Consider the following 13,100-nt stretch of genomic DNA (forward strand, 5'->3'; position numbering starts at 1 on the left):
AATGCTGAAAGAACTGGGATGGGACACACTAGAACGGAGAAGAAAAATAAATAGGCTTTGCGCACTCTTCCGCACACTGAAAGGGGAAAAGGCATGGGGGGAACTTCGGAGGAAGATTGAATACCCCAGCTATATTGGTAGGCATGATCACCAATTCAAGATGAAATGCCGGCCGCAAAGGACTAATGTAAAGAAATTCTCGTACCTTAACAGGGCGATTACGGAATGGAATAGACTCCCTGCAGAACTGTTTAAGCCCTACCCTAACAACGCAAGGATTTTCAAAAAGAGGTGTAGAGGATTAATATTGGACAATTAATATCACTGAATTTTAATACTTTCCAGTTTTATTTTGGTAATGTATTTCTCATTTGCTATATTTTTGTTTTTCTTTTTATTTTGTATAACCTGTTACCACCTGGCAAATAGCCAACTTGTAACTTGTACTATATAATAATAATAATAATATCAAAGTTAAACGATAACGGAACAATTATCATGTTCATCCACGAAAAGAAAGACCTCCACAAATACCCGCTGGGCGGTTATATTTTTTTCAAATCCAATGCCATTTAAAACACTAAATGAATGAGCCAATAGGTGGCAGTTTATGTCACATCGGGAATGTGAACAAGATGAGATGACTGAGACCCGCTACCAATTGGTGAAAAACAGAGGCAGTCTCCAATATAAATGTAGACAAAATTTGGCATTAAATTTTAAACGGCTATCTATTCTTTCGACCCAAGTTTTGACAGCTATTCCTGCTAATAGATATATCAAATTTATCTTTTAAGTTATTCCTGAACGGAGTATGATATTCCCACAAAGATTCCCATAATTTTTTCTCCCTTACTGGCTGTCGTGCGGTCATTAATCAAACCTCCATGGCTTAAATTCTCTCCGATGATGTAAATACTACTCTGTGTATAACATGTTTCCAATCAGTAATTATCTCAGAGCTGTGAAGGGGGCACAAGAGTAATACCTTGTATGAGATGCCGTCACGCCGGGTTCGTAAAAAGTAACCTATTGTAAAAATTGTGCTGCAGTTGGAAAAGGTAATCATTGAATTTGGTTTGCGAACAAAGGGCTATGATAAAACGTAAAGCTTCAAAGTAAGGATTCTAGATTGACTAGGGACCGTGTCGTCTACGCAATTTAAAAGAACTTCCGGTAAACTGAGTTTAACTAATTCATATCTACCAGCCAACAGATATCTGATATCCGAGAGTAAAAGGAAAATAAGGGTTTCGGAAAACAATTATATGATTTAAAGTGACAATTTGTGTACACTGATTAAATGAACTCGCCTCAATGAAATAAAAAATGCAAATTGATTAAAATTGAATTTAAGCAGTTTTGGATCATTTATATTAGATAATTAAGATTAGATGACATTTAACCTAGTAACATGAATACGGTATATTTTATGAAAATGAACACATTTAGCTCTTTGAGTTGGGTTAGGATCTGGATTATTTCTTCGTAAACTCAATTATTGAGTAAACATATAGATAGGTCGTAGCCATAAATATTATACTGAAGATTTAAGAAGGGGTAATGTAAATTTATGGAGGGAAGTTTCACTTTGAGGAGGTACCTACACCTGAAGGTACATTTTCCCATCATTTCGGGGGGGTTTTAGACTCCTTGAGCCCCCGTCTTCCCCAAATAGCAAAGTCGAAATGGCCCTCAACATAGGTCAGGATATTCAAATGGAGATCATTTACCCAGACATACGGGGGGAGTACGAGGAAATAAAATCATTAGGTCCTCACCGAAAAACTCTACACTTACACATTACTTTCCCTGGATAACATCACTTTGCAGACAGGATGAACTTCGCGGACTTTCCGGGTTCACCGCCCATTCTAAATTTGACTAACGCTAATTTGCAAAACCTAGGTTGGAAAGGATACACTGAATTTTACAGTGAAATGTTACATTCCACCGGCAGGAATGTGTTGGCACTGACTTCAACACAGGGCTCAAGGTGGAGGAAATAAAATATGGATAATGAGGAGGGCTGAGGGGAGAGGAGGACCTTTAAGGGAGACTAGAACGCGCAGTGAGTGAGGAAGGGGTGGCAGAGTTGCGGTCGAAGAGAGAGATGATGAGAGGGGGCAATGGACAGTTACTTGGGTGCACTCACTCAGAGACGGACATGCAGGGGAAAAGGGGATGAAGAGGCGTGCATATACGTGTACGGAGACAGAGAGGTAAAAAAGACCTTACTCGGAGAGGAGGCAGTGGGTGTAGGTAGGGAAGGGACGGCGTATCTCATCTCCTTGACCCATGAGGCCTCGTTACTTCAAAAGTGGAGTCTTCACTTGCGGGAGGACTACGGGGGGGGAGTTGAGTGCAAGGAGGGTGGGGGAAGCCCTCGAGTGGGGGAAGGTGTGCTGATGGAGCGGGTTGCGACCAAGGGGAAGGGGAGTCATGGAGCGCGCACAGGGGTCAGACGATCTATTTGCCGCGGGGGACCAAGAGGGAGCCGTCGCACGAAAATACAAAGCAGGGCCGCGAGTCTTGCTGCAAAATATGCTGAGAGCGAACGGCGAAAAATGTTAGAGACATGATGCGAAGGCAGCGGCGCACCCAACGGAAGGATTGAGTGAGTTCTTAATCCACATTAACTCTCGCCGCGTCAACCCCTCGCTGAGGCCAATATTCGAGGGTTCGATCGAGGGAAAAATTCCATTAAAAAACATCGCAAAAAGTATTGGTTTCATTTAAAAAAATCTCCGAAAGAAAGCTTTGAAGCTATTCTCTTGGTCTTCCTCAGCTCCTGATGATATTGCAAGAAGGTAGGGGTAACTAAAATGGTTCGAAAATCTTCCCTCATAAAAATAAATGTAGTCGCGTAACACCACTTTAAAGTTGTTTTTTCAGCACTGTCTCCCTTTTTCGTGTCCTGCATCCTCGCATCCCATGCCATACACCGACAGGGCGAATAAAATGAGTAATGCCCCGAAGCGGGCGTGGCGAAGGGGACGAAATGAACCAAAACAAAACTTGAGCGGAGTCATTGGGGAGAAATAGCCCCTTAAAGTCTTGCACGTCACGACGCGTCAGGGCGGAAGGTCTAATCCAACCTACACCCACTCCGTGACGTTATTTCCTTGACCCACGATAGGTACACTAGGAAGTTAAATAAGCTATTATAAAAGTAGATAATTTGTGAACGGTAAAAAGATATCCAACTCAGCAGCACTTATTACGCTTGTAAAAATTCCTCATTTGCATGACTCCAACCTAAATTATGATATTAAACGAATTTATTTCAAATGGAAAATTAACAGGACTAAGATTGCTGGAAAATTTTCCATAATAGGCGATATTCAACGCTGATTTCAATTTATTCCAGGCAATAAAGAGATAAGACATATTTGAGGGGATTTACTAAAAATACGAAATAAATTCAATAATATTATTAATATTAATAACCAGACTGATACAAAAAGTAGTTTGAAATAAGGAAATGAAATCTAATGCAATGAATGCAAAGACAGTGGCAATGAATCAGATACCTTGCAGGCCGGAGTAAAATGAAACAATTAATTTCTCACTGTTTTAGTACTAAACAGTGAAGAATAAATTGATATTAAGCCACAAGCCTCGATTAATAAAGGCAGACAGAAAAGACAAAATATAAACGTACTGAAAAAACTTTCAAACAATGATTAATACGGTCATTTAATAAAACTCTATAACTGTTATTTTAGTACCATCTTCTGTCGGTGTGGTCTACATCCCGATGTGCCTACGGGGAAGCAAAAAGTGGAGGGCTCAGATGCGGACGTGAAGAGCCGGACGAAAACATGGCGGGACTCGAGCGAAGTCACCGAGGAGAAAAGCATTTGGCATCCTCCGAAGCGTACCAAGAGTGGGAGACCACCCCTGTTTATTCCACCCTTCAAGCACTCCGTCACGGTACTTCGAACATAGTCACAAAATGAAGTGAAGATTTCTAATTACTTTTATACAAAGATAATTGTGAACCGTAAAGATATACTATTTCAGCGGCATGATTCGAACTCCGAGAATTTAAAACGCCTGATTGTTGAGTGGGTGCATCAATTATGCCTTGCATCTTCGAATTTATTCTTTACAGACTACAAAGTTTTAGCCGCAAGGAACAACAACAACCAAATTATATTCCACAATAAACTATGTAATGCATTCTCAGTGTGTAAGAGCAACTAAAGGGAAATGGCCAAATATTGACTACTTCACCGACGTAGTGGAAAGTCAAATTTTACGCCCCATTCTGTTATACTAAAATTAATTGAATTCATTAATAAATATTTTCACAAATATTTGGCCTAAAAATATCGTGAGCGAGATAATCTCCAAATTACGAAGAAGCAGGAGCAATTTCCAAAATTTTAAATTTATTGGTACTACCGGTTTCGCTTACAGCATCATTAGTTACGTACCTCATGACGCTGTAAGCGAAACCGGTAGTACCAATAAATGTAAAATTGTGGAAATTACTCCTGCTTCTTCATTATGCTCTGTTTCCACTCCATCTAGCCTGAAACCTCAGATTATAATCTCCAAATGATCTTTATTCCATTACAAATTTTTAAACGGCCTAAATATGGAAACCACGGTGACGCATTTGATATGGTTCGAGAAAATTTTCTCCCAGACATACGCATCCCCATGCAATACCGATAGAAATTTGATTTAGTAGTGCTTTTTCACCACTCCCTTCCGTGTTCTGTGCTCCGGCAGCCGGTACCTTCCGGCTGACGAGCAGCAAAAAGAGAAGCGGGCGGAAGCGAAGCAGCAGCAGACGAGGAGAAAACAGGAGGGCGCCCGAACGGAGTCACCGAGGAGAAAATAATTTGGGAGCGTCCAAAGTGTAGCGAGAAAGGGAGGGAGGGGGTTACTCACTCCGTTACGTCACTTCCCTCATAACGGTGACCTCACTCCATTTCTGGGAAGCGAGTGAACCCGCCAGCCAACTTTCCCTCCTCGACATCATCAAAACCTTCGGCAATGAATTAAGTTGGCGGAGAGTCCACGAAGATGCTCCCGTCGACGACTAAAGTTTGGAAGAAAGGGGAGAGGCCTGATGAAGGAGAGAAGGCACAGCGAGAAAGTAAGAGGCACTGTCGCTCCTTCGCTCACAAAGTGGGTTTGTCTTGGGGCGGCGACGACAGATCGCAGCGGGGTAATCTGCATTCGAAATGTAATACCTCCGGTCCCTCTCCACGAAAATATTGGGGTGCACTGAATGAATCTTAAAAATACATGTAACAAACGCAGTTGGCCATTAAAATTATTATTACTGGTAAAAAAGATAAAATAACACCAATGTTATAACTCGATCAGCGCGATTCTTGTTCAATACTCATAAACCTCTCCTCTGATGTTGACTTCGTCTCTTCAGAAAATTGTTTATAACATTTAAACATTGCGGTATCTCAACATGACTAGTATTTTATATTAATTTCTCTTCTCACTTTCGTGATAAATGAAAAAAACTGGATTTTTACTTATATTTTCTAACGAATGAAAATTCAACTTTGTTTTTCCACATAAATATTTATTCAATCGCGACCGTGGTTTCGACGCACTGCGTCATCCTGCTTGTGGAAAAACAAAGTTCAATTTTCATTCATTATGAATAAATTCCACAAAGTGAAGCCTCAAACCATCAACTATATTTTCTAATCTCAATAGAAATAAGTAGTTTAAATAATTTTGCAAAGTAGATGTTATTTAATCGGTCATGCGTGATAATTGAAATGCTAACTAAGCCACAACTTTCCAAATTCATACATTCTCCAACTTTACGAGACTTGTAAAAAAAACATAATTTAAAGCTTATTTTCGAAATTTGCTTTTACAAAATTCTACCGGCACATTTCTTATTTTTAATCGTTAAAATCTAAAGACACACAAGTGCAAATAACTGAACGCATAATATGCGAATTTAAATATCAGTACTTATGCTTATTACTGTTAAGGATGGCCCATGAAAATTTAATAATTACCTGATCAACCGGCCTAGAAATAGAATAGTACCTACACATAAAACCCAACGTTTCGGTAAATCAGGACTCGCAAAAAAAAATTATCAGGGTAATTGCCAAAATTGTTAACGTAATTGCGCCGTAATCAGCTCATTAGAAGCATTCCAGGTCAACCGTATATTTTGGATTGTGCATCTGCAATGCCTCAACCAGTCTCCATGTGTTGGTGAGATCTTTTTTCCTCAATATCCCGCTGGCCAGGCTATTATTCACACAAATCTATTCAAACTGATTTAGCACTTAATTCGGAAATTTTGTACTGATTCAACGAAACCTCCATGCAATATTAATTAGATCAAATTCAATGAAATCAGTAAGTGCACCTACACCTACTCTTTATTCACTTAACTTTGTCAAAAAATCGTGAAAAAAAAGGACCATGAGAAATCTTTTTCATGGAATTCTGAAACAAAATTCAGGGTTGGAATGAGCATTTAGAGAGCGTGAGGGAAATCAGCTTATCTTAACCACCGAGCACCACTCGAACACCAATCACCACTAGGTATAACCGCAAGTTTTCACCTTCGCCTTTTCCTTTCTATTCTAGTCGCTATGTTGTGACGTGTCAATCAAACTACGACTATCATTACCTTCCATTCGAAATCTAAACAGAAAGCATTCATATTCCTTTCCAATTTCTCTTCAATTCTGATTGGCTGTGCATGCACAGAAGGGCTAGAAACGGAATGTAAGGAAAAAGAAACACGTGAATACTGACTCGAGTTATAGCGACTTATCCAATCACAACATAAACTTTACAACTTCCACTGGAAACCCCGACCTAATTGGCCACCTCCGATTCTGCTAGACACTCCGAACTCCCCAATATAATCGCCACTCGCAAACTATTAAACTTTAATTGACGTCTAATTTCTTTGATCCTAGACTGAGAGGTCTGAGATTCCTGTATCCCGAGACAACACGTGTTTCGACTGCTACACAATCATAACCATTTATTCCGCACCCGATGATAATTGTAAAGCCATTAAAACCTGAGCACCTGATAGCAATCGAAACACGTATTGTGAACGGTTAAAAATAAAATCAGGGGGCGGTGCTATATATTTGTTTATCATTTGTCAAATCAATATTATCCATATTTGTGGAATCAATTTTAGCGTAAAAAAAACACGCCAGCACATCATCATGGTATTAGCATTTAGACGAAATTTCCTAAGTTTTCCGTTCTATGTTGATTGCAGGTGCGGGTTCTGAGGTGCCGGCCTCCGACAAACCCCCAGCGGCGTCGGCGGCGGCGGTTCGCCCGAGCACCACGGGCTCCGCTCCGATCGCCGAAGACCACGACGAGGACCCGGCAGAAGAGGCCGCAAGCGAGGTCCCAGACTTCACCGCGGACGTCAACACGCTCGCCGTGTCCAGCACGACGGCCGCGGGGCCCTCCGCGCCAGCCGCCGGTAAGGAGACCCAAGGGGGCCCATCGGTCCCGGGGCCGGACCTCGCGGCTGCCGACGCGGGGCCCCACGCACCGGCCAGGGAAACCACGGCGGGCTTCGACCCGGCCCCTGACCCAGTGGCCACGAGGCCCAGCCTAAGGGCCACCACATCCAGATTCGCAGCGCCAAGACAGAGGCCTCGGCCGAGACCCAGACCGGCTGAGATCATCTATGCGGCGCCTCCCCCGTTGCCAAAGGTGAGTGCCAACCGCTGAGGACTTGGAGAGATAAACGACGCGATACACACTTTTATCGGTGTAACTTCACTAAACAATCAATGAAATATTCCTTGAATCACAGCATAAACGAGCATTCATTGATACCTCTCATTTGGGGGCTTCAATATCGTTTCTCACCCGACATAACTATTAAAATGAAAGGTAGTTGCTCTTTTCCACAGTAATTTAATTAGTTAGACGCGTTCCGGCACACAGGGACAAGACGCTGTATCACTTAAGAATATGACATTTATACATTTGAGGATGTTATTACTTACAAATGTGACCTATACGAGATGATGGCTCTACGAGCCGAAACGCGTCGTACGAATTAAATTACTGTGGAAAAATGCATTTTAACTGCACTGTGGAACCTTCATTTTAATATATCGAACTTCCACAATACAATGCCTGATTCAGTTGAACTTATTCGGACATAAATATCTTCTTTGGTACTGATTCAATTCGAGAGTAATTTTAACTTCCCCAACTCACGATTACCCTTCATTGAGAAATATCATTTATAGGTTACTAAGTTCCCAACACCATAGCTACGTAAATTTTATTCAAGATAACTTGTGTCGAGCAAGGCTTAAGATACATATCGCAATTAGGAACATATTTTTCATAGCGACACAAAGAACATCATCTAGGAACCACACCGTATTTCTGGGAGCGTAAAAAACGACAAAATAAAATGAATACAATCGGACCACAGTCGGCGTCAAAATGATGTGCCGCTGTACTTTTCAAATACCTGGAATTCAGTGCATACCATAATTATCAATTATACGTCATTTTAAATAAAATTTTATTCTCAATTCTAATTTATTTTTTATTTCAAATTTAAAAAACAAGACACGCGAGTGCAATCAATGACTCCGCGCACCATACAATTAGCCGTTTTGTCAACTTCATGAACTTTGTAACTTAACCCAGAGAAAACTACTTCGTCTACAACATTCATCTTCCACAATAAGTTGCAAAAATTAATGTAAATTAATAAAATGGCTTTTGCGTATTTTTAAAACGCATATTTTGTCGTAAAATAACAAAAATGTTTAAACATTTACTAGTCCTACAGTTTACCCTGAAAGAAAAAATAAAACTGATAGAAACACTTCTTAATTTATTTGCAATGTTTCTATGATCCGAAAACACATGATTTTTATGTAGTATAGATAACATATGGGCATTTAAGGGGGCGCCTTAGCGTTTGAATTTCCCAATTTAACGGCTCACGAAGCCCTTTGGCCGCAGCGCCGGGATAGGAAGACCGAAGCCGAAGCGCCTCGAGTCAGAGAAAGGGTAGAGAAAGGCAACTCCCCTCCCAACTTCGCCCTCGACGACTCCAAGGAGAAATTTGATACTCATGATAAATTTGATTCGGTCCCCGGAACAGGGGACGCAGTCGGAATTGATATGTGACACCTAAGTGGAGGCGAGCCAATTAAAAATAGTAGAAGCCAACTTATTAGGGAGTTTCTGTCTCATGCGTTGAAAAAATAGGCCTGTGAATGCGAAGGTCCTTTTGAGTTCACACCTTTTCCGAAATTGCTGACGATGTTATCTTCATTATGTGAGCAGGCATTTCGTCAAAATCATGTTACCGACTTAGGTGGCGGCTGTGTAAAGTCCTTGCCTGTCATACAAGATATCGCGCGTTCGAGTCCCACCTGGTTAGGTTTCCCTTTTACAAAGGTTGGTTGTTCGTATAAAAAAAATATACCAGAGCGAACGGATGCTGCGTTGCCACGTCTTGCGCGCAAAACTTTGCTTCCTGGTAACCGGCACTGCCCCGGCGCGGCCACATTTGGCAACATGACATTAATAGTAGTTATTAACAGTAGTTATTTACTCATACTTGATTCTTTTTTTCCAAAATGATAAACATATTAAATTAACCATTAAAAATGGAAATATTCCCATTTTTACATAACTACATTCACGCAGTTACGTTGAAAATTGTCCGTTTTAATAGTAATCAAATAACTCCACAGTGATTAATTACGTCACAAATACTTATATTATTTTTCTCAACATTTCAAATGAATGCTCATGCAAAGGTTTTAATGAGCTAAGTCATACTACGAACACTACTTAATAAGTATCGAACGGTAAGGCTAACATGGTATGAGAATATTATCAAACCACTTCGAACATGCACATTCAAGAGAGCTCAAATTAATACCCGAACATTTTCTCCCACAGCTCAAACGATGCACCACGATAAAAGGAGGGTTACAAGTTTACAAGCTCACCTTCATTAACATTCAAATTTGTACCAAAAATTCTACTTCAAATACTCAAATACTTGCAATGTAGCTCAAAATAATTCTGCCGAAAGGAATGAGGAAATGCAGAACTTATATTGCGCGTAAGTTTAAGTAAACCCCAAAGTAACCACACGATAACTAATAACACAACCAGCTTCAAATCGAATCCATACTTTTCGTACAGCATTCTCAAAGCTTCATCATATCAATTTTCAATTTTGAAACTTTGCATCTACATGAATAAATGGTATCAATCGGGAGTATTATTTCCCAAGCGGATTCCAAAATAAAGCTACCCCTTAATAAGGAGGCAAGTCACAACAGCTGGGTCAGAGGTGAGGTCTGAGGAAAGCCAAGCCATATAGATAGCGGAGAGAAGAAAGATCTTATTAGGGCGGAGGCTTAACATCAGGGAGTCTGACAGGTTCCCCAAAGAAATAGGCCAACCACGAATGAAAATTTGCCTGCGGAGGAGAGTGGAATTATTGGTTTTCCAAATTAACATCTTGACATTCAAACAACAACTTCAATAACAAGAAAACTTTTTCGATTGCATTTGACACCTACAATGATACTTCGATAGGCTTGTACCTGAGATATAGAAAGTACTCATTCGTCGAAATATAATAAGGGATTCTTATTTTTATGAAATAATAACTCTGTTCCTCAGATAAAGGTAGGTAATCAATACCATTCTATGCATTCTAGTGAATCATGGGAGAGAAGAGTGGTAGGTGGCTCAGAGGAGGAAACTGCCTCCTGACCCATTACGAGCAATCTATGCGATTGAGCCTTAGTCTATGGTGGGCTCAAAACGGAATGATTATTTCTCCTCAAGCACATTTAAACGGGTAACCTGTTCACAAGAAATAATTTTTCAGGAAGATATCAAACCATATATTTTTGAGTCTCAGTGAACAAAAAAATCCTGAATATGAAGTGATATATATATATATCTCAAGATACCGAAAACAATTAACAAATAAAATACGCAAATGTGAAACCTCAATATACATTCCAATAGATTTGGTAACAAATGTGAAACTCATGGGCTTTTGGAGAGATCTAGAGTGTACTTGACGCAACGCAAAGTCCCACTGACGCTTCGCACCATCCACCCTTTACCCACTAAATTTCAGTTCCATTGGATCGAAACTGTACATTTTTATTTGCGACAAACGTTAATTTTCATGCAAAATAAAAGATAAAAACTATTAACAACTCAATTAAATCGCCTTCTTTACCCGTGAGTGATATGTCAACTGAAAGTTTTAATCTAAGGTGTGCTCTACTGTCACCTACTCAAACCTACCATCGAGTAGAATCGTTATGATTATAATATCTTATTTAAAAAGCGACATTAGTTCTGCAGAGCCCATACATTTGAACACACACGTAAAACTATAACATAGATAGTTACTAACATACCCAGGCAGGAATCGAACCCACGGACACCGGAATAGCGAGCGAGGACTTTACCCTGCCACCACCAATGGTTAGATCGAGTGGGTGGCACATAATTATGTAGTAGAAAGTCGTCACAGACAGGCCAATTGATTCGAGTGAAGAAATTTTGTGGAAACGGGAAGTGAAATCCCCCCTCATTTATAGCAGGTGGAAAAGTTTACGAGCGGACTGCGTGTCAGGCAAAATAAAATGGGAAATATCATTCATCCCCCCAAAATGCTCTATCTCTGTGATGAAACGAAGACCCTTTGCAATACGGCGTTTAGAAACCGCGTGGCAATGACAAGGACTTCGGGTCCACTTCAACAAAGCACTTGAATCGGTTTCTCAGTGTCAGGTGTACACTCAAGCATCCAGGGTGCGGCTTTCCCTTCCCGCAAACATCGGAAGAAGCGTTTCAGAGTGACGAGACGCCGCGCCGTACATGTGGCCCTTCCTTACCTGGACGAGAGAGAGGTGTACGCGGTATTAGGCAATCGACTGATACGTGGATGAGCTCGATCGGAGGATGTACTCCCACGAGAGTATCGCCTGAACATCACCACACCTCACCCTTCCACACCTCCTGTGGGGGTCTACGTGGGGGGTGCGAATTGGTGAGGAATGTAGCCGCAATACCAGAGTACGTATAGAAGGATATATGTACATTTACAGACTCAGAAGCAAATACGAAAATACGCCACTTATGAAACGCTGACTTTCTTCTCTCTTCGTCATTTATTGCCTTGGTAGGAAATTTCGACAATTCGGTGACGTTCTCAGGTACAAAAACGTACATTTTTTCCATGCATAATGGTTAGAGATGCGTGAAAATCGCAAATGCGATATAGATGCGATGTGCGCAAATAAATGCGACGTATAGATGCGATGACTGGACTTTTATGATATTTTTACGCAAATTTGCCTTTTCGACGGCAAAATTCGTACATTTTGTGCAGAGCACAGTTTAAATGCTCCGCCGACACTCATCGCTTAAAGCATGTGAGCGACTGGCCAGCTGCTAGTTGGCTGGGACTCTGCGTGACCGCGAACTACAAGTGGGCGCGGGCAAGCTACACCACCGCCACTATATGTCTTATTCCTTAATTCATTATTGTTCTACAACATAATTATTTAAAATATTCTGTATTTTGTCATATAACTGTGTTTCACTACATTTCATCGTCATCTACCTCATTATGAAAATAAAAAACAGACGCTACAAAATGCGATAAACTGTTATTGAAAGTGCGATAAAATAAAAATGAAAGTGTGATTTTCTCGCATCTCTAATAATGGTATATACAAGGTGGATAAAAATTACCAGCGATGTTTAGGCCGAAAACGCACCATTTTTAAACTGCGGAAACTTTGAGCCAAGCGCTCTGATTGGCCGCGAGTTTGCCCTGTTGCCGGATGCTCTGGACAACTCATGACTCGGAACTCTTTGCCTGCCCGAGAAAGCGATGCAGGACAAACTCACGGCCAATTCTTGTTTTTGCTGGCGACAGCTATCAACGGTTAAAATTTCGTGACACAATATTTCTCCGCCTTGTAGGTATATCGTGAGAAAACACTCAAGTCACTCCATGGCATGAATATATGGACAAAGTTTGTAAGTCTTAGAACCTGATGATGACACCCTAGTGTCGAAAA

General features: G+C 40.8%; 1 protein-coding gene across 1 annotated transcript in view; it reads left to right on the forward strand.

Moving 5' to 3' along the window:
* The window catches only part of LOC124165035, a 138,684-nt gene that overhangs the window by 66,810 nt on the left and 58,774 nt on the right, over positions 1-13,100 (forward strand). The window contains exon 3 of the mRNA XM_046542273.1: positions 7,253-7,701. Within this exon, the coding sequence (XP_046398229.1) occupies positions 7,253-7,701 (449 nt within the window). The remainder of the gene's footprint in view (positions 1-7,252; positions 7,702-13,100) is intronic.

Source organism: Ischnura elegans, chromosome 9 (assembly GCF_921293095.1).
Source record: "Ischnura elegans chromosome 9, ioIscEleg1.1, whole genome shotgun sequence".
NCBI classification, from domain to species: domain Eukaryota; kingdom Metazoa; phylum Arthropoda; class Insecta; order Odonata; family Coenagrionidae; genus Ischnura; species Ischnura elegans.